At 40.2% G+C, this 27,793-nt stretch overlaps 1 protein-coding gene across 6 annotated transcripts in view; it reads left to right on the forward strand.

Annotated features, from left to right (window-relative positions):
- The window catches only part of CEP126 (centrosomal protein 126), a 95,558-nt gene that overhangs the window by 21,598 nt on the left and 46,167 nt on the right, over positions 1-27,793 (forward strand). For all 6 annotated transcript variants that reach the window (XR_014298927.1, XR_014298928.1, XM_082683965.1 and 3 more), the window contains exons 3-4: positions 13,689-13,834; positions 19,584-19,695. Coding sequence is in view for 4 of the 6 variants with exons in the window: in XM_082683965.1 (XP_082540091.1) it covers positions 13,689-13,834; positions 19,584-19,695 (258 nt within the window). In the remaining 2 variants the exon portion in view is untranslated. The remainder of the gene's footprint in view (positions 1-13,688; positions 13,835-19,583; positions 19,696-27,793) is intronic.

Genomic DNA, 27,793 nt, shown 5'->3' on the forward strand with positions numbered 1-27,793 from the left:
AACTTTTAAAATTGTTTCCAGAAATATTCCGTTTCACCTTTTTTAAAGTGAGTTCCCTTGGCTCTCTGTCTTAGACTAGTGTTTTTCACTTCACAGCACTTATGACAATCAGTAATTCGTTGTTACTTGATTTTGTTAGCTTGCTTCATTAGATTATGAATAACTGCACAGACCTTTGCTGTTATATCCCCAGCAGGTAATAGTAAGTCAAAATAATAGATAAGCACTGTTAAAGTGCTCTGATTATATTTGAAGTGGACATATGGTCAAGTGTCCATTCGGCAGTTATTAAACATCTTTGAGGTGCAAGGCTTGGTGTTAGGCACAGAAATTCTAGAATTTAAAATTTTAGTCCCTGTACTCAATGAACTTATAGTCAGATGGAGGAGACAGTTAAAATGAATGACTTCTTTTATGCAGCAATTCAGTGTATTTCCAGCTATGTTTGTTTCAAACACTGTGTTTTGTACTGACACAGACATTATCCTTATGATACTTTGAGTCTAATAAGCAATACAGAAAAGTAAACAGATAGTTACAATTGTGTGAGATAAACACTGCGATAAAGGTAAGATTAGGGTCCCATAGGAAGGCAGAGTTGTGTTCTGTGTGGATGTTGGGGATAGAGATGCCTTAAAGAAAAGAGACAGGTTATGCAGTCTGTAGTAAAGCCATTAAAACCCAGGAGGAGTCAGAGTCAGTTCTTCTATTTAGTGATTATGTGACCCTTAAAAACCAACCTTTCTAACTGCTTTTTCTTTCATTCAACTCACCGAACTGTTGTGGCCAAAGCAAGGTAGTAGGCATAAACTCTTTGTAGAGTGCCCGGCCGCAACTGAGCTCTTGTGAGAAATGAGTCCTGTTCTCACTGCGGCCGCACGGCTCACCCTCTGCTGTGAGGATTGGCGCTTGGCCAGCTGCCTTCTTTCTCCCCAACTTTCCATCTAGATCGGTGCCGAGAGTCCTGATTGCATCCCCTGTCCAGAAGATGGAAGTCAGCTATATAAACAGTGACCCATAAATATAGTGTCTTTGGAGAGAGAGCAGACATGGGAAGTGTTCACCCCCTAAAAAAGAAAAGTAGGGCCAAGCAGTTGAAGACTTGTGTTTGTATCAGAAATTTACTAGAACTCAAATTGAGGTAAATATGGATGTAAGTAATTTTTAGGTGTATAACGGATTCTTCACTTACAGCTTCTATTTTTGTCTGTAATGAAGGATGTGAGTGGGGCACCTGCGTGGCTCAGTTGGTTGAGTGTCTGCCTGGGGGTCAGGTCATGATCTTGGGGTCCTGAGATCAAGCCCTGTGTCGTGCTCCCTGCTCAACGGAAGTCTGCTTCTCCCTCTCCCTCTGCTGCTCACCCGGCTCATTCATTCTCTCTCTCCCTCTCTCTCTCTTTGTGTCAAACAAATAAAATCTTAAAAAAAAAAAAAAAAAAAAAAAAAAGCATGTGAGAGTGAAGTAGTAGATGGTGGTATTGTGGAAGGTGTGGTAAGACGGGGAGGGATTGGATAGGTACGAAGGATGAAGCATGAAGGGTCATTACTGCTCCTCATTGTCACTTCTAACCATGGCTCGCTCTTTAAAATCCATCACCTCTTTTGTTTTTTAACATTCTTTTTACTGAAGTGTAGTCGACACACACAATGTTACATGAGTTTTAGGCATGCAACATAATGATTGCCCATCTCCATACCTTGTGTTCACCACAACTCTGGCCGCCATCTGTCCCCATATGACCCTGTCACACTGTCACTGACTCTTCCTATACTGTGCCTTCCCTCCCCTGCCTTACTCATTCCATAACTAGAATGCTGTGCCTCCCCTGCCCTCCGCCCATTTTGCCCATCTGCCCACTCCCTGCCCTTTGGCATCTACCAGTTTTTTCTCTTTATTTAATATGTATATGTTTCTGCTTTGTTTGTTTCTTTTGTCTTTTAGATTCCACATATGGGTGAATGCATGTGGTATTTGTCTTTCTCAGTTGGACTTACTTCACTTAGCATAACACCTTCTAGTTCCACATGTTGTCGCCTATGGCAAGCTCATTCCTTTTTATGGTTAATATCCCATGGTGTATGTGCATGCGTGTGTGCATGTGTGTTGATAGACAGACAGACAGAACAAACACATCTTTATCCATTCCTTTATCGATGCAACTGAGGTTGCTTCCATACCGTGGCTATTATAAATAATGCTACAGTAAACATAGGGTGCATATATCTTTTTGAATTAGTGTTTTATTTTCTTTTTTTAAGGATTTTGTCTATTTATTAGAGAGAGACAGCAGACAGGGACAGAGGGAAATGGAGAAACAGGGACCGGATGTGGGACTCAATCCTAGGACCGGGAGATCATGCCCTGAGCTGAATGCAGATGCTTAATCAATTGAGCCACTCAGGCACCCCACGTATTTTGTGTTCTTTAGGTATATATCCAGTAGTGGAATTACTGGATCATAGGATATTTCTATTTTTAACTTTTTGAGGAAACTCCATACCGTTTTCCACAGTGGCTGCACCAGCTTGCATTCCCAACACTGCGTGAGGGTTCCCTTTTCTCCACATCCTCGCCAATACTTATTTCTTACGGTTTGGATTTTGGCCATTCTGGCAGGTGTGAGGTGATAACTCATTGTGGTTTCGGTTTTCATTTCCCTGATGATGAGTGATGTGGAGCATCTTTTCTGTCCCTGTTGGCCATCTGTGGGAAAATGTCTTTGGGAAAATGTCTATGCAGGTCCTCCAACCATGTTTAATGGGATTGTTTATATTTTTGGTGTTGAGTGGTATAAGTTCTTTATTTATTTTGGATATTTACCCCTTATCAGATATATCATTTTGCAAATATCTTCTCCCATTCAGTAGATTGCCTTTTCATTCTGTCAGTGGTTTCCTTCACTGTGCCAGGGATTTTTACAAAAGGTGGAGTCCAATAGTTTATTTTTGCTTTTCTTTTTCTTGCCTAAGGAGACATATCTTGAAAAATGTTGCTATGGCTGACATCCTGGAGATTACTCCTTCTGTTTTCTTTTAGGAGTTTTCAAGTCTGACATTTAGGTCTTTAAGCCATTTTGAGTTTATTTTTGTGTGTGATGTAAAAAAGTGGTCCAGTTTCATTCTTTTGCATGTAGCTGTTCAGTTTTCTGCCAGCTCTTTTGTTCTTGGAGAAGTTTCCTGAAGGTTCCCTCCCCTCCAGCAAACTTCTGGGGTTAGTCCACAGGTCTCCTTCCTGTCTGCCCTAGGCCCCTTCCAAACTGCTGCTTGGGCGTGCATCTCAGTGGGTTTCTCTGTTCCACTCCCTCCTTCCAGTGGAGACTCCGGTCCCTATTGCCTTCGGGCTCTCCCAGAGCTAAACACACTGGTTTTAAAGTACCGGGAGTTAAGCCCCACTGATTGTAAAATCTCAAGAAGTTAAGCCCCACTGGTTTTCAAGGCCAAATGTTACAGGGATTTGTCTTCTCAGGACAATCCCCCCGCCCCTTGTCTGGGTACCTGGTGGGGGGTCTTTTTTCCTCCCTTCTTTGTGGTGCTTGCGGTGTCCCTTCCATTTGTGGTTAATCTCCGTGGGAGTCTGGCTGTTGAGCACATCTCCACCCATGCTGCCCTCTCTGATGGGGCCTCCTCTCTACCATCAACTGTGGAGAGTCTGTTCTGCCCGTCTTGGGGTGGGTTTCTTGGTGGGCTGACTGACTGAGGTGGTTTGTTACCAAGGTGTATCTGTGGGATGAGGTGAGCCTAGGAGATCCTCCCCCTCCGCCCTCTTCCCGGACTCCCACCTCGACTTCTATTCCGAGGCTTGTCCTGGGTGGCCGCAGGACTGCTCAAACTGTCTCTTCTGCTGCGTCTGACCACACTCCCCTCCCCCGGCTGCTGCAGCCACACTGGGCAAGGCCTGCTTCTGAGCCCTGGAAAAGGACTAGTCTGAATGGAAATGTGTCTTCCTCAACTGGAGATGGTGGGGTCCGTCTGTCATCCCCCAGAACTCCAGGTCTCACAAAGTCCTTCGAGCCACACCCACAGCTCAGCACTGATCATATGCTCTTGACACTGGTGGGGAGAGGAGATGGCTCTCCACACGGGATCAAGCCTTCGCCTGTGGAAAAATTGGTTCCCACGGCACAAAGGGGAGGCAGTGAACCCCTCACTCCCCAATCCTTGTTCTCTCTTGGAGACCCCCCTGTATCTTTTGATGGGAGCATTTAGACCATTTACATTTAATTATTGAAAGATATGTACTGATTGCCATTTTGTTCATTGTTTTCTGGTTTTTATAGTTCTCTGTTAGTTTCTTCTTTTGCTTTCTTTCCATGTGATTGATGACTTTCTTTAATGTTATGCTTGGCTTGCTTTCTCTATTTTTTTTTTTTTTTTTTTTGTCTATTACAGGTTTTTGGCTTGTGGTTGCTGTGGGATTCATATATCACATCCTAAGTAAATAGAAGTCTGTATTAAGTTGATGTCACTTAAGTTCAAACACATTGTAAAAGAACTTTATTTTTACTGCCTTCTCCATGTTTTATGTAAGTGTTGTCATATTTTACATCCTTTTTATTCTGAGTTCCCTTAATTTTTTTTTAAATTTTTTATTTTTTATAAACATATATTTTTATCCCCGGGGGAGTTCCCTTAATTTTTAAGACATAATAATTTTACCTCTTTTGTCTTTTATATTTTCTGTCTTTTTTTAAAATTTTCACGGAGTTCATCCTCTCTCTTCTCCAGTGTGTGAGCATCTTGAAGACCATTACTTTGAATTCTTTATCAGGTTATCTCCATTTCATTTAGTTCTTTTTCTGAGGATTTTGTCTTTTTATTTGAAGCATATTTCTTTGTCTTCATTTTGCTTGACTTTCTGTGTTTGTTTCTATGAATTAGATGGAACATCTAATTTTCCTAAATGTAAAAGAATCATCTTGTATATCATTCATTGTCCCTTGTGTAGACTGTGCATGCCTGGTGACTTGGCTGGCTGACTAGATCTATTATGGCTGATATAGGCTGGGGACCCCAGGGCAACCTATGCTGTGGCAACCCTAGTGGAATAGCCAGAGCTAAAATGGGTGTGGGCCAGAGTGGGCAGAGGGTACACTGGTCCCCAGGATCTTTTAAAACATATGCTATCTAACTATACTGTTCATTACTATCTCTCATTATTACAGTGATCTATAGATCCTCTGTGTCATTGCTTGAAAGTTTTAGCACCTGGCTCTTCTTACCTCCTTACCATCATTCCAGTGATCATTCTTGGTAATTTCAGTATCTTAATGGATCATCCACCCATCACAGTGACCCATCATTTTCTTGAACTTACTCCATTCAGTGACATCTCACCTCATCTACTACCAATTATTCCTCCCCCTCCAAAATTTCAATTTCAGGAATCTCAGTCTGTGATCTGTACCTCCTGTCTGTGTCACTTCTGTTAGTAACCGGAGTTTATCAATTCTAAGACCCCATCCCAGTCCATTTCTCTTATCATCTTAACTTTGTTGTCCTTCTCTCTCATATTCTCACTTCTGTTCAAACTGAGCGTCTTCCTCTGTGGTTTGCTGTGTCATTCCCCTGCATATTCCTTCAGATCCCCTGTAGTTGGTCTCCACCCCTCAGCAACCACTGTTCTAATTTCTATCATCAGAATTCGTTTTGCCAGTTCCTGCACTTTTGTTAGTGGTCTCTTTCATTTATTCATGTCATTACATACAACAGTAGTTCATATATCTTTTTATTACTGAGGGGTATTGCGATGTAAGGATATACCATAATTTGTTTATCCATTCTCCTATTGGTGGACTGTAAGTTGTTCTAATTGGGGGCTATTAATTAAGCTGCTGACTGAAAGATAATTCAAGGTGAAATTGTAAAGACATGAAAGAATCAGTAAGAGATCTTTTTATGGACATATGTTTCATTTCCCCTGAGTAAAGGTAGAATTGCTAGATCCTAGGGCACATGTATGTGTCCCATATATGAGACTGTCAAAAAGCTTTCCAAAAGGACTGACCATTTTACCTACCAGCAGTACACATGTGCATGAGCTCCTGTCGCTTCGTAGCTTTCCCACTGAATCTTTTTAATTTTAGCCGTATAGTAAGTATGTAGTGGCTTTAATTTGCACTTCCCTTATTAATGATTTTTGTGACATCTCTATTCAAATGTTTTGTCCATTTTTAATTGGACTGTTTGTCTCATTGCATTGTAAGATTTTTTATGTACTCTGGATAGAGTTCCTTTGTCAGAGACACATATTGCAAGTATCTTCTTCCAATCTGTGGTCTGTCTTTTTGTTTTCTTAATGAAATCTTTCAAAAAGCAGTTTTAAGTTTTGATGAAGTATAGTTTGTCAATTTTTTGTTCTGTAGCTAGTGCTTTTGCCTATCCCAAGATTATGAAGTGTTTTCTTGTTATTCTTCTAGAAAGTTCATAATTTTAGCTTTTGTTTATTGTCTATCTCAATTATTTCATGTGGTGTTATGTAAGGTTGAGTTTCACTTTTTTAAGTTGAGTTAGTTGTTCCAGCCACATTCGTTTAAAAAAAAAATCCATTCTACATTTAGAGGTTTTGTCACCTTTTTTAAAAAAATGAGTGTATGTGAGGGTGTATTTCTACGTTCCATATTATATTCCATTGGTCTGTTTATCTTACACCAATACTGCACTGCCTTGATTACTGTGGCGTTATGTCAGAAATTGTCAACAGTATTGTTGACATTTGGGATAAGATTGTGCTTTGTTAAGGGGGACTTCCTCCTTGTTACAAGATGGTTAGCAGCATCCTGGCTTCTACCTACTAGATATCACTAGTGCACCCTAGTGGCAGCAATTAAAACATTTCCAGACATTGCCCAATGTTTACTGAGAAGGAAAGGGACAAAATTGCCCCCAGTTGAGAACCACTGTTATATAGTGAAATAATGTAGTGCACACTCTCCTGTTTTGTTTTAATTCAAGATTGTTTTGCCTATTGTAAGTATTTTTGCTTTTCCATACACATAAACCTTCCCAGTTTTGAGTGGGATTGTGATGAACATACAGATCAATTTAGGGAGAATTGGTATAACAGTATTGAGTATTGTAATACATGAAATTCATGAACATAGTGTATTTCTCCCTCTTTCCTCTGTGTATGTGTGTGCAGTATCTTACAGCTGTTTTTTCTCGCTATTATTGGAAAGTTCTTACACGTCTTTTGTTATGTAACTTAGGCATTTCATATGCAGAAATACAATAGATTTTTCTATGTTGACCTTGTATTCTGAGAACTTGTTAAATCCACTCATTAATTCTAAATTCCTTAGCATATTCCGTTTGTATAATCATGTCATCTGCAAATAAAAGGAATCTAACATCTGCCTTTCCAGTCGATGCCTTTTATGTTTATGTTGGCCTTACGGAACTTTCTAGGACTCCGATGTAATGAGCAGTCAAAGCAATCCGAGTGAGATGTTTTGCCATCTGTCCCTTTGGAGGGAAGTATTAACTATTGTACTGTTAACCACCCTGCTCACTATGGATTTGGGTAGATGCCCTTTATCAGACAGAGTTTTGTTTCATTCCTAGTTTGCTAGGAATGTTCTTATCGTGAACATGCATCGAATATTATCATATATTGCCCAGTAAACATTGCCCAAAGTTTACTGAGAAGGAAAGGGACAAAATTGCCCCCAGTTGAGAACCACTGTTATATAGTGAAATAATGTAGTGCACACTCTCCTGTTTTGTTTTAATTCAAGATTGTTTTGCTTGAAATTTGGTCAGTGTGGTTAATTTCACTGATAAATTTTGCTGTGTCAAGTCACCCTTGACACATTCATTTGGTAATGATATGGGAGTTTTTTTAATATGGGATTTTATTTGCTAGTATTTTGTGAATGGATTTTTTTTGAGAGATGTTGACCTATAAATTCTTTATAATATCTTTGTCAGGTTTGGAAATCAGGGTTATTCAGGCCTTATGAAATATGTTGGGGAAGTGTTTCCTCCACTTTGTATTTGGAAAAAGGTTGTATGATTGTTATTTCTCCTTTAAATGTTTGACAGAGATGGTAATAAAATATCTGAACCTGGAGTTTTCTTTGTAGGAAGCTTACTAATTATAAAATAATTTTATTAATAAGTACGGAGTTTTTCACATTTTATTTTTGTCAGTTTTGATAAATTGATTTTTTCAAGAAATTGGTCCATTTTATCTAAGTTGTTAAATTTATTAGCATAAAGTTGTTCATATTATTCTTTTAATGTCTATGATACATATTTGTAGTGATATATCCGGTCTTTTATTCATGATAGTGATAGTTTTTGTTTGCTATTTTTTCTTCATTTTTTTTTTCATTCATCATTCTTGGTAGGAGCTTATCAATTTTACTAAAATTTTCATACACAACTTTAGTCTGTGTAGTCTCTATTTTTTAGTTAACTGTTTCATTAGTTTCTTTATAAGTTCTTTTCACTTCAGGATAAATTTGTACATCTTCTAGCTTCTTAAGGTGGAAACTGAAATCATTGATTTTAAACTTCTCCTTTTCCACTGTAGGCACTTAAGGTCATAAGTTTTCCTCTGAATAACTGCACTTAATAAATTTGGTATGCAGCATTTTCATTTTTGTGTAATTTAAAAAGCTTTGCTACTTCCCTTTTGATTTCATTTTTGAACTGTAACTTATTTAGAAACTTTTTATTTAAAAGATTTTATTTATTTATTTGACAGAGAGAGATCACAAGTAGGCAGAGAGGCAGGCAGAGAGAGAGAGGAGGAAGCAGGCTCCCCGCTGAGCAGAGAGCCTGACGCGGGACTCGATCCCAGGACCCTGAGATCATGACCCGAGCCGAAGGCAGCGGCTTAACCCACTGAGCCACCCAGGCGCCCATTTAGAAACTTTTTTTATTTTTTTATTTTTATTTTTTTTAAGATTTTATTTATTTATTTGACAGAGAGAGATTGCAAGTAGGCAGAGAGAGAGAGGAGGAAGCAGGCTTCCTGCTGAGCAGAGAGCCCGATATGGGACTTGATCCCAGGACCCTGAGATCATGACCTGAGCCGAAGGCAGCAGTTTAACCCACTGAGCCACCCAGGCGCCCATTTTAGAAACTTTTTTTAAAATTTCCATTTATTGAGGTTTTCTAGATATTATAATTGATTTCTGATGCAAATCTGTTTTGATCAGAGAACATTCTTTTGTAAGATTTAAGTCTTAGGAAATTCATTGACATTTGTTTTATGGCCCAATATAAGATTTCTTATGTTGTACATAAGAATATGTATTACAATTGTTGGGTGTAAATAGTTGTTCTGTAAATATCAATAATGTCAAGGTAGTTGATAGTTTTGTTCAAATCTTCTGTATTATGATCCTTTTTATCTGATTGGTGTGTCAATTACTGAGAGATGTTACGATATGTAACTATAATTGTAGATTCATCTGTTTCTCCCCTGAGTTCTGTGTTTGCTTCATGTATTATGAAAGTCTCTTACTAGGTGTATACATACTTAACGATTTTTATGTCTTCCTGATAAATTGACTCTTCTATCATTATCAAATGTTGTTTTCATCTCTGCTAACAGCCTTTTTCTTAAAGTCTGCTTTGATGTTAATATAGTCCAATGTCTTCTACTGTTCGATCTTTTTGCTTTCAGAAACTACCTGTATTTTTGGAGGTCTTCCTGGGTCTTACTTTATATTCGGTCCAGCAAGAGCTGAATCAGAAACTGAAGAACTGTAAAGGATCTGAGATACTGACCTACATTCAAGCTAATGATACCAAGATTTCCTCTGTGGGTGTCAGGCTGATAGAAAGCAAATCCCCCCATTCAGAGACAAAGACTATATATTGTCATGGAAAAAGCAGCAGCCAAAGCTCTCTTGCATGGTTTCCTAAACTCCAGTCCCCAAAGGGCAGTTCCTACAGAGTAGGAACTAGTGCATTACAATATAGGAACCATAAAATATGGAAACTCTGATCTTATATATCCAGAGAGAAAGAAACCTTATCTTTGCTCTGGAATACAAGCACTCTCTAGAGCTAGGAAGGAGAGATCTTTTATGTCTTTACTCCCCAGTCTTCAGGAAGGGAGAGCTCTCTAAGCTTTACTATCCTGGAATGTCTCTTTATACAAACACTTTTTTTTTAATTTAATTTTATTTTTTCAGTGTTCCAGGGTTCATTGTTTATGTACCACACCCAGTGCTCCATGCAATACGTGCCTTCCTTAGCACCCACTGCCAGGCTCACCCAACCTTCCCCCTCCCTCCCCTCCAAAACCCTCAGTGTGTATACAAACACTTTGAACTTGGCTGTGAATGCCTTCATTTGGAGGATCTAGACTGTGTACAAACATGAAATATAGGGGTAGTATTGATTAGGGAAAGAGGATTACCTTGAAACTTATATATATATAGATATATATATTTTAAAAAATAGAAAAGAAAAAGAAAAACACAGTTATATGTATGCAAAAAGGTTATTATGGAATATGTTGTATTAAACCTCTAGTTGTAATGGTAAGTAGGTTAAAAAAATTAAAAAGAACAAGAATAGTGAGGACAAACTAAAATAAAAGTTGTATCTATGAAATACACAGGTTTTAGGGCAATACTGGGAGCTTAATATATTGCTTTCCCTGATATTGGGGTTTTACAGCTTTATGGGGACCCTGTGGTGGTTGTCCGCTCCTTCTTTTGGCTGGCTTTGCGGGGAGGGCTGCCTCGTTTTTCAGTCAGTCTTGCTTGGGTTGAGTCCTCCTGCCCCCCTATCAAGGGGCTGGGCTCTGGAATCCGGTTTTTCAGGCTTTTGTTCTCTGGAGGTTTTTGTTCTTCGGTGGCTTTTCCGAAGTTGAGTGGAAAGTGAAGTGCACACAGACCTCCATCTCCGAGAGAAGCCTCAGTCTCCTCCCCTCTGGGTGGTCCAGAACACACAGACTCCCCAGTCTGTAAACTCTGCTGAGCCATGCAACCTCCCACAGGCAGTGCACATCCCCAGCCACTGTCTCAGGGCTCGCCCAAAGTGCCTGCTTGTCTCTGTACCTGCTTGTCTCTGCTATTAAAACTGTGAGCGAGGGGCACCTGGGTGGCTCAGTGGGTTGAGCCGCTGCCTTCGGCTCAGGTCATGATCTCAGGGTCTTGGGATAGAGTCCCGCATCGGGCTCTCTGCTCAGCAGGGAGCCTGCTTCCCTCTCTCTCTCTCTGTGCCTGCCTCTCTGTCTACTTGTGATCTCTGTATGTCAAATAAACAAATAAAATCTTTAAAAAAAAAAAACCTTTTAATTTAATTTTTTTAATTTAATTTTCATTTAATTTCCAAATCCAGTGAAGCTTTCTCCCTATGTTTTTCTCTAAGAGTTCATAGTTTTAGCTCTTATGTTTAGGTCTTTTATCTATTTTGAGTTCATTTTTGCATATGCTGTAAGATAAAGGTCTGTCGCTCTCACCAGCAAGAACGACTCGGAGACTCACGTAGCAGCGAACCTTTTTTATTAATCGCTTTTTCTTCCTCTCCTTTTTTCTTCCTCCTTTTCTAACCCCGGGCGCATGGGTTTTTTATGCAGGCAGTGTTAACCAATCAGAATGCAGTGCTCATGCACCTCCCACGTGAGTGGACCTAAATGAACAGCCAATCATATTCAGTCCCTTACAGCTCTTATAGTAGGCCTCCTGTACTGGCTCCCTACAAGGGTCCATTTTCTTTCTTTGGCATATGGATATCCAGTTTTCCCACCATCATTTGTTGAAAAAGACCGCTTCTTCTTCATTGAATGGTTTTGGCACCCTTGTGGAAAATTATTTTACCATACAAGGGTTTATTTCTAGGCTCTCTAATCTCTTCACTGATAAATCTGTCTTTAGGCTGTGGCTGTACTACCTTGATTACCATAAATTTGTTTTAAGTTTTTAAATCAGAATGTTGTGGCTATTTGCGGGTCCCTTGAGATTTCATATAAATTTTAAGATGAATTTTTTAATTAAGTCTACTAATCCATGAACATAGGATATCTTTCCATTTATGTGTATTTTTTTTAAAATTTCAGCAATGTTTTGTATTTTTGGTGTCCAAGTCTTTTACTTTCTTGGCTAAGTTTATTCCCAAGCATTTTATTCCTTTTGATGCTACTGTAAATGGAATTGCTTTCTTAATTTCCTATCTAGATTATTAATTGTTAGTATATAGAAATGCAACTGATTCTTGTGTGTTGATTTTATATCCTGCAACTTTGCTGAATTTATTTACTAGTCATAACAGTGTTTTTGTGGAACCTTTAAAGTTTTCTGCATATAATATGCCACTTGCAAACAGAGATAATTTTGCCTTTTTTCTCTCCATTTTGGATGCCTTTTATTTACTCCTCTTGCTCTGACTAGGACTTCTAGTATTATGTTGAATCAAGTGCTGAAGGCAGGCTTCCTTGTCTTGACTTGAGGAGGCTCTTGAAGGAGATTATGTGGGAGTGCCTACCTGTGGCACTCCTCCACTATCTCCTACCTGCCACAGGGGTAGGACTGTTTGAAGATTTGCAGCTTTACTTCCCAGAATTGTAGTTCCCTAAATCTCAGTTACTTGGACAATAATAATGCTCAGGCCAGTGAAGGTCTTTGGAAGGATGGTTACTAGTAACCCATGACACTAAAAATCTTGGAGAGTTCTTATCTACCACTCAATCCCATACATTCCAAAGAGCAGAACCACTTGGCAGTTTCTTAACCAGTGAGTCACCAGCCTCCTTCTTCATTTTTCTCATTGTCCAGTAAATAATTACTGAAACACACATACACACGTTTTCTACCAACAAAATTAATTTTTTGAAACAGTTGAATCTAGAGAACATGAACTCAAGTGCCCAGGCAATCAGAAATAAATGAAATAGGAAAGTTAAGAAAAATAGGGACTGAGAAAGGTTATGGGCAGGTATTTGTTGTCATGTCTGGATAGGAGTTCAGGGTTGACAAATCTTGCAGATTTTCAAGAGAAGGTGGAGTCAAGATTTTTATGTAAGTTGTAGGGATTTCTAGCATAGTTCAGACTTAATATGACAGTCAATTTTAAACTTTTGGTCTAAAAGAAGAAGAAAGATCTATGGTATTATCTTAAATGCCCTATGATTTGCAAGGCTGCTTCTTTCACCAATGAATTTATTTTTCTCATTCCAGAAAGTAGTTTTTAGTAAATCTTTTTAGTAAAGAATTCTTCCACAACAGGCTTTCAGAGGTGAGAACATGGATGTAGGCCTGACAGAAATTAGATATAAGAGCCTTCCCTTAGCTGCAAAAGGTCTGGATAAGGTTCTGGAATTGCTACATATAAAGATACTAAGATTGGGGCGCCTGGGTGGCTCAGTGGGTTAAGCCGTTGCCTTCGGCTCAGGTCATGATCTCAGGGTCCTGGGATCGAGTCCCGCATCGGGCTCTCTGCTCAGCGGGGAGCCTGCTTCTCTCTCTCTCTCTCTGCCTGCCTCTCAGTGTACTTGTGATTTCTCTCTGTCAAATAAATAAATAAAATCTTTATTTAAAAAAAAAAAAAGATACTAAGCTTGTTAGTGAAGAGCCCTTTTTTTTTTAATTTAAAATGTATTGTTTCTAAGTAAGTAGACTTTTGAAATATGAAAACAGAACAAATCATTAGTTTGAAACTATTTTCTGTGTTCATATTTTTAAGACTTATTCCCTCATTCAGTTATCTACTTTGTGTTTTACATATAGAGCTTTTGAAGAAAAACGAAAAGAACAAGAAGAAAAAGAACAACAAATCAGAGAAAAAATACTTCAACAAAGAAAAGAGAAGTTTGAAGAAGTCACTGAAAAATTCCAGCGTGCTCATATTCCTCTTTCACAACGGAGGAGAGCAGGTATATGAACTTCTAGAACAATATGAGGATAAAAATGAAAATGAAGGGCTCCTGGGTGGCTCAGTTGGTTAAGCATATGCTTTCAGCTCGGGTCATGATGTCAGGGTCCTGGGCTCAAGCCACACATTGGGCTCCCTGCTCGGTGGGGAATCTGCTTCTCCTTCTCCCTCTGTCTGCCTGTTTGTACTCTCTCTGTCAAATTAAAAAAAAAAAAATCTTAAAAAAATGAAAATGTAATCATATTTAACTTGAGTAGACAATAAAATGGTAAATTAAGAAAAAGAAGTATAAATTCAAACTAAAAAGCATACCTTTTGAGCAATAAGACTTTAACCAAATGAAAAATTATAATTTGATTTAGGTTTAATTTGGAGAATATATTGTTGGCTCTATTAGTAAATTCTGAAAGTTCACAAGTGTGATTCTACTTCATACCAGCTTACAGTGTTTTGTCTTTTTTAAAACTGATATAGTAAACAGAAAATTTAATGTTTAGGTTTGGCAAATTAGCGCCACATTCATTCTGGCATTTTATTCACATTTTGGTTCAAATTCTTACCTAAGAGCCTGACAAAATAAAAATAAATTGTATAGAGTATTATAATCTAACAATCTAAGACCAGGAATCAATTAAGAATTTAAATACGATTATAGTTGATTCTTTGGTACCATATCTACATTTTTTATACCTTAAATAGTAATACGGAATTAAGTATAAAATGTCAAAGCTTCAAAAAGAAAAGGACAGGGGCACCTGAGTGGCTCAGTTGGTTAGTATCTGATTCTTGATTTCAGCTCAGGTCATGATCTAACGGTCATGAGATTGAGACCCATGTCAGGCTCTGCACACTAAGATTTTCTTCTCTCCGTCTGCCCCTTTCCTAACCCCTCCTTACACACATGTGCTCTCTCTAAGAGAAAGGAAAGAAGGAAGGAAGGAAAGAGGGACAAGCAGAACCTTTATGTTCAGCAAACGTATGTTGTACTATACTATACTTAGCCCTGGGCTGAGATAGAAAGATAACCATTCTCTACCATTAAAGATCTCACGGCCTATTTTGGAGATGAAAGTAATGTAAACAATATCAATAAATGTCCTGAGAATCTCTGTGGTAACAGAATGTGTAAATTTCTGTGTGAACACAGAAGGAAGAACGCTAAACATATACAGGGACATCAAGGACACCATCCCTGGAAAAATGACTTAATTTGCATCTTGAAGAATGAGCATTTTGCCAAGCAAAGAGAAAAAAAAATAAAATCCCCAACAGGGGGCGCTTGGGTGGTTCAGTGGGTTAAAACCTCTGCCTCCGTTTCAGGTCATGATCTCAGGGTCCTGGGATCCAGCTGGGCATGGGGCTCTCTGCTCAGCCAGGAGCCTGCTTCCTCCTCTCTCTGCCTGCCTCTCTGCCTACTTGTGATCTCTGTCAAATAAATAAATAAAATCTTTAAAAAAAATAAAATAAAATCCCCAACAGAAGGAAAAACTTGTACAAATAAATTACGTATTTTAATGCATCCTGAAGCACAGGATGGGAGAAGGTGAAGAAGAATGAATGTGAGACTAGAAACTAAGCTCGAACCAATGCTCAAAGCGCTTGGCATATCATGCTAGAAATTTCACTCGTATCCAAAATATAATCCACCTAAAGTTTTTTTAAAAGCAACCATTACTGGGGCACCTGGGTGGCTCAGTGGGTTCAAGCCTCTACCTTCTGCTCAGGTCAGGATCTCAGGGTCCTGTGATCAGGCCCCACATTGGGCTCTCTGCTCAGCAGGGAGCCTGCTTCCTCCTCTCTCTCTGCCTGCCTGTCTGCCTACTTGTGACCTCTGTCTATCAAATAAATCAATAAAATCTTTAAAAAAAAAGGGACCTATTACTGTGTCAGTAAGAGTCCCTACTGTAATTGAAAAGCAATCTGATAACATTAAGTGAGGACGATATGAGACAGCTAATAATACCTCTAAAAATAACAATGGCTTAAATATGGGTTTATTTTTCTCTTGTATAATGTGAAGTCCTGAGGTAGGCAGTCACGGCTGGTTTGAGGATATGCGGTGTCACTGGGAGTGCAGATGCCTTCTGTCTCTTGGCTCAACTATCCTTAGTTTGTGATTTTCATCTTCACCCTCCTGGTCACATATTTGCTGCTGAAGCTCCAGCATCATACCAATGTTGTAGGCAGGAAGAAGGGAGAATTGTAAAGAACAAAAGGTTGTACCTCTGAGCTCCTTTTAAATTATTTTCCTAACACTGTCCATCTGTCTACTTATGTATGATCAGCAACGCCATGTGCAGGGAAGACTGACAAAACAACAGTGTTGAGTAATTCTGCATCGCTGCCCTGACTGTGAGTGTGCAGTCTGTTGCCAAGGAAGGAAGGGAAGATGGATAGTGGTAGGTGGGAAACTTGAGGGTCTCTACTACAATTAGATCTGTTTATGAGAAAGATAGTTACTGTGGCAACATAGAGGTAAATTGAAGTGAAAACATACTGAAGTAGATAGACTAGCACGAGACTGTTCCAGTACTTATGGCAGGAGGGGGCAAGCTGTCCTGCATGTGGAGAAAAGTGGTAGTATATTCAAGAGATAGAATCAGTAGATTTCAGTTACTAGTTGATGGAGAGTGGGGAAAGTCTAGAGGGAGAGCATTGCCCCTAGGACTTAGCAGAGAGTCTCACATATTTTTATACTTTTTTAAGGAATTAATTATTTTGATACATGATGATATTCATCAAGATTATGGATAAAGAAGGAAAATCAGATTAGAGGTGTGAACGATCATTAAGTTTTAAATGCATTGATTTTGAGCCTTCTGTGGCTCATCTAAATGGGGAAATCAAATCAACAACTAGAAGTATGGGTCTGTGGGGGAACCTAGGGGACTCAGTCGGTGGGGCATCTGCCTTCAGCCCAGGTCATGATTCCAGGGTCCTTGGATCAAATCCCTCATTGGGCTCCTTGCTCAGCAGGGAACCTGCTTCTCCCCATCCCTCTGCCTGCCGCTCCTCCTGCTTGTGCTCGCTCACATTCTCTTTTCTCTCTGTGTCAGGTAAATAAAGTCTTATTTAAAAAAAAAAAAAAAAAAAAAAGGGCGCCTGGGTGGCTCAGTGGGTTAAGCCGCTGCCTTTGGCTCAGGTCATGATCTCAGGGTCCTGGGATCGGGTCCCGCATCGGGCTCTCTGCTCAGCGGGGAGCCTGCTTCTCTCTCTCTCTCTCTCTCTCTCTCTCTCTCTCTGCCTGTCTCTCCATCTACTGTCAAATAAATAAATAAAATTTTAAAAAAAGAAAAAAAGAAAAGAAATATGGGTCTGAAATTTAAGAAAAAGATGAATAGAGATGTATATTTAAGAGTCACTAAGAGGGGCGCCTGGGTGGCCCAGTTGGTTAAGCCTTCGGCTCAGGTCATGATCCTGGAGTCCAGGGATCAAGTCCTGTATCAGGCTCTCTGCTTGACGGGGAATTTGCTTCTCCCTCTGACCCTCCCCTTTCTAATGCTCTCTCGCTCTCTCTCATTCTCTCTCTCTTTCAAATAAATAAATAAAATCTTTTAAAAAAAGAGTCATTAATGAGTGATAGATACTTGATAAATGAAGCCATGGGCGAGAGACACTAAACCACAGGGTATAGACCACAGATTGAGGGTAGAGTCTTTTTTTTCCCCCTAAAATAGAGTCTTAACGTACACTACTATTTACTGGAGATAGACAAGAGAAACTAAAAGAGGTTTTGAGAAGTCCTTCTCAAGAATGCACAATGGCAAAATCAAATAAAGAAAATAATGTATAAGAAGGCATAGGAGAAGGTAGTTTGAAGAAAGAAGATGTGGTCAGTTACTATAAATGCCTGAGAAAATTACTTACCACTTATGGGAATTACTTGCCCCAAAGAGGGCGCCAACTACCAAAAGGTCTGGGTACAAAGAGTCAGGAGTTTTAGCAAAAACAAATGACACACTCACACAATGGAATAATATACAGTTATTAGAAGAAGTGATGGAGAAACTTTGTGGACTGATGTGGAAAGTTTTCCAGCAGAAGGAGGTTTACTGTGAAGCTACTAAGGCTTGAGTTTCATGAGCCCTCACTGTCACAGCCCCTACACCTCATTTTATATGAGTACTTTTGCATTATTTTTTTCCTTTTTTTTTTTTTAAGATTTTATTTATTTATTTGACAGACAGAGGTCACAGTAGGCAGAGAGGTAGGCAGAGAAAGAGAGGAGGATGCAGGCTCCCCAAGGAGCAGAGAGCCTGATGTGGGGCTCGATCCCAGGACCCTGAGATCATGACCTGAGCTGAAGGCAGAGGCTTTAAACCCACTGAGCCACCCAGGCACCCCTGCATTATTTTTTCTTAACGAAGCCCCCTAAGTTACATAAGCCGTATGCTCATATAAAACTTGTGTCTATCCCTGATTTTCAGGACATATTGTTAGTCATAAAAAAAGGTCCAGATCACAAGATAACAGTATTCTGCCTTCTGGTGAGAAAGGGGGAAATTAGAATATATATTTATATTTGCATAAAGAAACAGTTATAGTATATGCAAATGATCAAGAACAAGACTTCCAAATGTGTATTACGTATATTTTTTAGCTTCTAATATGGATATATTATGCAAAATACCAAATTAAGATTTTAAGAAAATTCAGTGCAGTGAATGAGGAGCAGAAACAGCTATGAAAGACAACTATTACGTAATTGTCTTATTCGTTTAGTTTACTCCCAAATCCGAAGGATAACCAAGACAGTTTGGAGGTGTCAGTGGAGAGCTCGAGAGTCAGCTACCCCACCTCCATGCCTTGAGTTTTTGCGGTACCTGACCGCAGGGAAACCGATCCTCTGCTTAAGCAGATAGCAGGAGAAGCGGCGCCCCTGGCAGACGGCTGTGCTCCCTCTGAGCAGCAGGGCGGGAAGAGCACTGGGCGACGTAGGACAAGAAGGGTGCTCTGAGTGCAGTGCACCGCCAAAGGCTTTGGGGAAGCGGGCACTCATGGGAAGCAGGGCTGGTTGGAGGATGTGCTGCATGTATGTAGACAAACGTCCCATAATCTGTGACCCTCAACTGGGGCCCAGTCTCCTCCGTTGCAAAATGGACATTGAAATAGCATCAGCTTCATGGGCCATAATGAGGATTAAATTAGTTAATACAGCACGCTTGAAAATAACGTCTGTAACAGTAAGCTCTCTGTGAACAGTAGTTGGTGTTTTTTACACTTCCCATTTTCTTCTTAAAAATATTAATAAACTTTGGGGCATGTGGGTGGCTCAGTTTGTTGAGTGGCCGGCTCTTGATTTTGGCTCAGGTCATGGCCTCTGGCTCTGATGTCTGCCGGAAGTCTGCTTGAGAGCCTCTCCCTCTCCCTCCCTCCTCCCTCTGCTGGTGCACTCTTGTTCTCTTCCCCCGCCCCAATAAATAAATCTTTAAAGAATAAAAAAGAATATTCATAAATTTTGTCAGACTCAATCTAGATCAAATATAGTGGGATTTACGTGCCAGAATGAAAGAGCCTGGACATTTCTCAAAGTCTTTTCCAGTTAAATATTCTCAAAATTGGCAATGTAGCAGTTTCTATGTGGGGAATTAGATACCTAAATTTAAAATATTTACAGTATTTTAAAAGATACTTTCTTTTTACAAAAGCTTTAAAGTACTATTTTATTATTGACCAACCTTATATAAGAAAGAGATCATTGAAAATGAAGTGATTCTGTACTATTTGATTTTTCTCTATTATCCTTTTAGTTTTTCAAAAACGAGTTCCTCTGTTGGAAGAAGCCCTCAAGCAAATTCAAGAATCCAATTTAAAATCAGAAGTAAACCTTCTCCCTTCCTACAGACCAACAATAAATTGGAGGTAAGTAATTTATTATTACAATGTATAATTATTAATATGTAACAATTATATAGCTTACTGCTGAGTTTGTAGGCCTTTTCATCAGTTACTTCTCACCTTTGTTGTAGAGTTTACTATTTTATTTTCATAGATTAATTTGAGGGAGAGGAGAATATAAATTGCCCAAGAATAAGGCAAAATTCTAACTCATCTTTGGTATTATAGTGCTGCCTATATTGAATATTTTTTTATGGAAGCCATCACTAAAACCATTTTAAAATACTGGTGTTCATTATTTATCTTTACTGAAAGGAAAAAATGTGTTGAATTGTAGTAATATAAGTTTAGATAAAAGGAGTAGTTTATGGTAGAAATGGGTTATTCCTCATGGAAAAATATTTCTTGGATGTCTAGAAAAAGCTAGTATCTTGGTTCCTCTCCGGAGTAGCTTAAATGAATCATCAAGGAGCAGTAGGATGGATCAAACCAGAGTACCCTGGGCCATTTTATATTTTCCATTTATTTATTATAAATGTTTATTGAAGCTACAATATGCATAGCACTAGATCAGGCATTGTAAAGGGGATGTGGGGAGTATAACCCTGTAAAATGCAATTCCTAGTATACAATCTAGGAAAGAAGCAAAAGTGCTTCAGAAAGTATAGAAGAGTACTGGGGCGCCTGGGTGGCTCAGTGGGTTAAGCCTCTGCCTTCAGCTCAGGTCATGATCTCTGGGTCCTGGGCTCGAGTCTAGATCAGCTTTTCTTTTTTAATATGTCATTCCAGTCTACTGCGAACAAATGTGAATAATGGATTGAAAGAGGACAAAACAGGAGGCTATTTCAATATATGTCGTTGAAATTACGTGAGCTCAGAGCACTAGAGAAAGAGGTGGGCTTCTGGTCACAGAACACCGCACGGTGGATGGGACACAGCGATGAGGGTGTGTACTGTGATGACAGATCTAGGACAGAGCACCGAGAACAGCCACATTTAAGGAAGCAGAAGACAGAGGTCTCCAAATAGGAGCAGAAGGGTTGATGCAGGACTAGGAGAGGGTTGTATCATGGAAACCGAGGAAGGGTAGGGTTTCTTGGGGAAAAGAAGCAGTTTATAGAGATCAGATCAGATGGTCAGTAACACAGTTGTTATCCTGCCCCGGAACAGGTGGCACATTTAAGAGGGGTGATGGCAGAGGGGTTAATGAAGGAACTGGAAAGCCAGAACAGATTGGAGGAGCCCCCCAAGAACTGGCCACCACAGAATCAGTATTTTTTTTTTAAGATTTTATTTATTTATTTGACAGAGAGAGATCACAAGTAGGCAGAGAGGCAGGCAGAGAGAGAGAGGAGGAAGCAGGCTCCCTGCTGAGCAGAGAGCCCGATGCGGGACGCGATCCCACAACCCCGAGATCATGACCTGAGCCTAAGGCAGCGGCTTAACCCACTGAGCCACCCAGGCACCCCAGAATCAGTATTACCCCCACAGACCTGACCTGGAGACCTGTGTACCCACAGAAGAGGGCTGCCAGACAGACCCTCGTGTCCTCGGTGGAGGAGCCCAGCACAGTGGAAGCTAGAAGACCAATGATCAAAAACGTCTTTCTCCCATCACCCTGGCTCTTTCTAGTACCTTCCATTGGCCAAACCGAGCCATAAACCAAAAGACAAAGGTTCATTTCATCTCTGCCAAGCAGAGACAAGTGGAGAAACATGGAAAGTGAATCTGGAAAAGAGAGGGTATCCAGTGCAGAGGCAGTGTGTCCCCTCTGTTGCAGGAAGCAGTCAGCCTGGGACTGCTGTCAGAGTAGTGCCAGAAGGGGATGAGGACAGAAAAGAGAGTGCCATGGGTGGAAAAGAAACGGAAAGTGAGCAAGTAAAGATAAAAGTTTGTCTATGAAAGGAAAAGAGTGATAGAACAATAGCCTAAAAGGATGACATCAAACTGGTGAGTCCCAGAGCTGAGGCCAGAAAGATAGAGGAGGAAAGTATGTTGAGTGTCTTACACTCCTCTTTTGAGCGTCACTGTGATCGGCACGGTTGACCCTGTGAGTGAGGTGTGCTTCTCCTCTCAGGACAGGTCTGCAGCTACAGTATGATACACATGTAATATGTGTACGGGGTCTGTTACAGAAATATCAGCAAAGTGATCAAGTATGAAGTGTAAAGTTGGGAAGAAGCTTGAAGGACGAGTACCAGGTGTCTAATGAGGGGGCGTAGGTTGGGTTGAGCACCTGCAGGCCCGCAGTGTGGTAGAAGACACGGACCCCGAAGGACGTAGAGCTTGTCCGGTATGGCAGGATTCTAGGGTATGTTGCTAGTAGGAGGAGATAATCTAGAAATGAAGATTGATATACAATGTGAAATGTTTTTATGGCTAGCTGGGAAGTTTGAAGTTTGTTCTGTAACTGGTAGAGAAGCAGAGAAGGTTTTTAATCAAGGACTGATTTTTTAAAGACTTATTTATTTGAGAGAGAGAGAGAGCAGGAGAGGAGTGTAGGGCAGGAGCAGAGGGAGAAGGAGAAGCAGATTCTCCACTAAGCAGGGAGTCTGACTCAGGCTCTATCCCAGGATCCTGGGATCATGATCCGAGCCAAAGGCAGACGCTTCACTGACTGAGCCCCCCAGGATCCCCAATCAGGGACTGATAAAATCCTCTTTGTCATTGTAGAAAGATATTGGTGTGAATGTTGGAAAATGAAAGGATGGAAAGAAACTGAAGGGGACAAGAGAAGATAATGGGATAATCCAAAGGATAGATCATTACTGCTTAAACTGGATTAGTACTATTTTATATAGCAGGAAAATGATAGGTCTGTAAAGGAATAAAAATATTATGAGTGGGTAGAAGGAAAGGATGAGAGAAGGAATGATACACCTTTTCACAGCACAGAGAAGTGGTGTAAGAAAGAGGATTTAAGAATGTTGACCAGATAGAAGGATACAATGTGGAACATGGAGTGATTAATGGCAGGGAAATCAGGAGGTATCCAGCCATGAATTTAAAAGGAGTTAGGTTAAAAGGATAGTAGTAGTGAAGTTGGAAAGAAGGATAGAAGGAAAATACATTTCATAGAAATAGATTATGGAGGGGCACCTGGGTGGCTCAGTGGGTTAAGCCTCTGCCTTCGGCTCAGGTCATGATCTCAGGGTCCTGGGATCGAGCCCCACATCAGGCTCTCTGTTCAGCAGGGAGCCTGCTTCCTCCTCTCTCTGCCTGCCTCTCTGCCTACTTGTGATCTTCGTCTGTCAAATAAATAAAATCTTAAAAAAAAAAAAAAGAAATAGATTATGGAAGTTAAATGATGAGTTTGGTGTATGATAGGATAAAGAAAATGAAAAAAAAGCAAAAATGATCCAAAGAAGCTGAAATTTTAAGTCTTGATGATGGAGAGAATTTGTTGACTTTAAGAATAAAAAGAAATGAAATGGTACAAGTTGGCAAAATATTGCTAAATTTCCTTGCAGGTGCCTGAATTGAGGGGATACATATCCAAGTACAAATGTATAAAAACAATTGGACCTAAAATGAAGTGAGAGACCCAGACTATGTAAATACAGTTGAAAGTCATGAATTGTTTGTGCTGTTGCTTCATTTTTATACATAGTTATGTCCCCCCAGCCCGACTGTGATATTCTAGGGAACAGTGGCTAAATGGTACACAAGCAGGAACTCCCTGCGGCAGACCACAGAGCAGTCAGTCCTTGCTGTGCCCCTCTCCCCACACGGGACAGCTCAACTACGAGCAACAAGATCATAGGCGTGGGTGTGTAGCCACCTTCACTAGAAACCCCATGTTCCAAACAGGAACCAGTATTCCTGGTGATGGCTCCATGTGGATAATATCTAGGTCCACAGGAGAGACATGTCCAATCGTAAGAATTCCCACACTTGGGGAGAAGCAAAGCTGTAGCTTCACATCAGCTCTCTGTGGTTGATGCAGTCCTCTGGGTTACACAGAGTGTAGGTGGATAAGCAAAGAGGAGGGTCCCATAACCCTCACAAATTTCAGCATAATAATTAGAAGTGATTCTTCAGATCGAGTGCACCTTGTAAAAACTCACCAAAATGCATAGTAGTTTTGTTAAGTTAGATGAAAGTTCAGAACTTTACTGGATTTCAATACATTAGCACTTTTTAAAAATTTTTTATTTGTTTATTTGTGAGAGAGAGAATAAGCAGTGGGATGGGCAGAGGGAGAGAGAAGCAGACTCCCACCTGAGCACCAATGCAGGGTTCGATCCCAGGACTCCAGGATCACAACATGAGCCGAAGACAGGTGCTTCACCAACTGAGCCACCCAGGCACCCCAGTACATTTGCTTTGACACCAAAACTTCACAGAATAAAACTGCAGTTCAGTCAGTATCTTCTTAACAGAATTACCTGGAGTAAGGAGATAAAATAATTATGTAACTTTTGACCTTTTGGAAGTTCTTTTTGTTTTTGTTTTTGTTTACAAGCATATTTAATAGATCATTTATACAGCAAGCGTCCAGTTTGATGTTTGGCTGCTCTCTGGATTTCGGGAGCAAAGCACCAAGTCTTCATGAGATGGTGCCCATGTGGATGAGCTTCCCTTAAGGGCGCGGGGACCAACAGATTGAGTTCCTAATCTTGATGATGCTTGAGATTTATCCTGCTATGTTAGGTCAAGCAAATCACATTAATTTTCTTTGGAACTTAGTCCCCCAGCACTTAGTATGATTGCACAATATTCACCAGGTGTTTAACGAGGTGCTCTGTTTGGGAAAAAACACCACTTATTCAAGACACTACTGATGTGCAACACCGGATTATACTGTGTAGCTGTCAAGTCCCTTCGGGTTTTTTTTTTTTTTTTTTTTCAATTGTGGCCATTTTCTGATTCTCATTTTTGGGGTTCTAAAATCTTAGCAAGCATCACCAATACTAAATACCAAGAGTCCATTTAAACTTTTTTTTAAGTTGCAGCGATTATCTGTTATGATAAAATAAAAGTAACAGGGATGGAGCTCTGAGCGTCCAAAAGGAATCCATGCCCGTCGCCAGTCCGCTTTGTCTCTTGGTGGACCTGCAGCATTTTTCCCCCGCCCTCAGTAACCAAGATAAATAAGTTAGAAAGTGGCCGTTTTGTCACGCTTATGAGACTACAGTTCTCAATTTGGGGTTAAAGGTTTTGGCTGCTCTAAAAATGTTGTTTTAAAATACATTTTGAATTGTAAGAACAAACGAAATTTTTTTTATTTTTTTTATTTAATTGGAATAATTTTCAGGTTTCTACATATAGGGTAGTTATAAATTTAAAGCATTAGGCATTTATTGGTGAATAATGTATATATCCCCATTCAAAGAAATACTATAAAAAAGACATTCCAGGGACGCCTGGGTGGCTCAGTTGGTTAAGCAGCTGCCTTCGGCTCAGGTCATGATCCCAGCGTCCTGGGATCGAGTCCCGCATCGGGCTCCTTGCTCGGCAGGGAGCCTGCTTCTCCCTCTGCCTCTGCCTGCCATTCTGTCTGCCTGTGCTTGCTCTCTTGCCCTCCCTCTCTCTCTGATAAATAAATAAAATCTTAAATTTAAAAAAAAAAAAAAAAGACATTCCAGGGATGCCTGGGTGGCTTAGTTCATTAAGCAGCTGCCTTCTGCTCAGGTCATGATCCCAGGGATCAACCTGTGGGATCGAGTCCCACATCCAGCTCCTGACTTAGCAGGAAGCCTGCTTCTCCCTCCCACTCTGCCTGCTGCTCTCCCTGCCGGTACTCTACCTCTCTGTTAAATGAATAAATAAAATCTTTTTAAAAAAAGAAAGAAATAAATAAATTCCAGCATACAAAGGACGTGCAAAGAAAGGAGCTCAAGAAAGAACCTGAGCAGGAACAACCAGAAAAGTAGGAAAATAACCAGGAAAGCATGGGGACATGCAAACCAAGGGGATTAAAGCCAGAAAGACAGCACCGGTGCAGAAGTGTCTGTTTTTAGTTAATCTCTGGCAAAAGCAGTACCTCAGGGCAGGGGAAGAAGCCGGGCAGCAGTGGCTGAGGAAGCTGGGGGTGAAGGCCTCTTAGGTCTAGAGTACTCCGTGGGGAAGGCAAGATGACAGACATTGAGAGGGGGAGTTCAGAGTATTAAAAATTCCAAATCACTACATATAAAAGCATTGTGCATTGTTGTGTACGGGTTTTCCTTGCTCACAGGCTTCTTTTTCTGCGTATCAGTTGTCAGCCTTCGTGTTGTCAGATATTTTCTTTTCTTTTCTTTTTTTTAAGATTTTATTTATTTATTTGATAGACAGAGATCACAAGTAGGCAGAGAGAAGAGGAGGAAGCCGATTCCCCACTGAGCAGGGAGCCCGTTGCGGGGCTCGATCCCAGAACCCTGAGATCATAACCTGAGCCATAGGCAGAGGCTCAACCCACTGAGCCACCCAGGTGCCCCCAGATATTTTCAATTAAAAAAAAAAGCTCTATAGTGCTAGGAATGAAGGTATAGACATTTTTCGCTCGACACTGTACATTTCCTTAAAGTCTTAGAAGAGATGAAGTGTCAGAACATCTCTGATTTCCCTGTAGCACCCAAACATACAGTTAGCATTATCCAAATCTATGCTGGGGCCACTGAGTAACATAACATCGTTTTGTTTCCCGAGAGATGACCTCCATTCTAAATTAGAGTACATAGTTTTCACTTATTATTATATGCGCTATTTTGACTATGACAGTCTACACCTATCTGTATGTATACACACGCACATGAATGTTATCTATTTGGAAAACAATAAATGTGTAGAATTTACAGAGAGAACACTATGACTAACTTATTAAAACATTGAATTTCTCTCCACAGATAACTAAGAGTGTTCAGTAACATGTACGAAAATGCTTGTAAATTATAAAATGCTATACAAATATGAAATATTAGAATATTAAGGATCAGGTGTTAGGTTAATAGAAATACATTTTTTATTTATTGAAAATACGATTAAGGTACAATATTGATAAGCTATTGTCACATTAAAAATCCACTATATGTGGAATATCAACCTAAAATGTGTTAAGGAACAAAGTAATGGCAGGAAACGGAGCATCCAAAGCAGTTGATGCTATCAGTACTCATAAACAACTGTTCCAATATGGAAAATACTAGTGGCAGATAAACATAATTTAAGATATCAGTAATACGATCATCTAAAGGCAAAAAATTGTATGAAAAACTAGAAGGCATTTAATGCTAAAGCCTCAAGAGCAATCAGAGAATAGATCCATACAAAGACGGAACCTGCCTCAGGAAATAATGAGATGTAAGAATGTTAATAAAGAACTAACGTTAATATCGCAAGTCATCAGCTTCCATCACAACCAAATCCTTATCATGTTTGTGTAATGTACTTCACCCTTCTGACAGATGCAAGGGAGAAGAAGCTGTATTTTCCCCCATATTAGGTTTTTATACTTTGAAATGATGCTGTCAGATATCTATCTCCAATACCCATGTATGTGCGGCGACACAGCTGATCTGAGCCACAGGCAACCCTGAGACATCTGGCCAGAGCTGAGCAGTGATCTATTTGACCTCTGTTTTTCCTTTGTACCAGTAATTTAAACCAGATTTTCTAGCCCACATTCACTACCTATAGGACTACCAGACTTCTAAAAGGTGAAAATACTCTTGAGAGGAGTCAGAAAAAGGGAGCGTGGGTAAGCTGCACACACGGTTCAGCACGTGTGAGAGGACACTGACATGTGAGCAGACACTGGTTGATCAGAAGAACACACGCATGGACCCTCAGGACAAAAATATACTAGAAATCAAAAGCCTAGAGGCAGCCTATAAAGCGTCAACAACAAAAAGAACATCTTAATCAGGCTTTCTCTCTACCTGCCTGTCCAAATGCTTTCCGACCTGTGCAGATCCATTCCTGCCTGTCCGGCCGCCTCCGCACCTTATCCCTACTTAACTGACCAGCTCTCCCCTCCACGGGCCCTGCTGCTATCTCACCATTCCCAGATTCTTCCTAGCTGTCCGACTGTCTCTGCCCCTCACCAGCCCCAAACCTTGCCTGTCTGTCCATCTGTCCCCTCTGCTCTCCCAAAGACCTCTTTGCCGGCCTCGGTGCTGTCCTACCCAGTCAAATATGTTCC

The sequence above is a fragment of the Mustela nivalis genome, assembly GCF_964662115.1.
Source record: "Mustela nivalis genome assembly, chromosome: 9".
NCBI lineage: Eukaryota > Metazoa > Chordata > Mammalia > Carnivora > Mustelidae > Mustela > Mustela nivalis.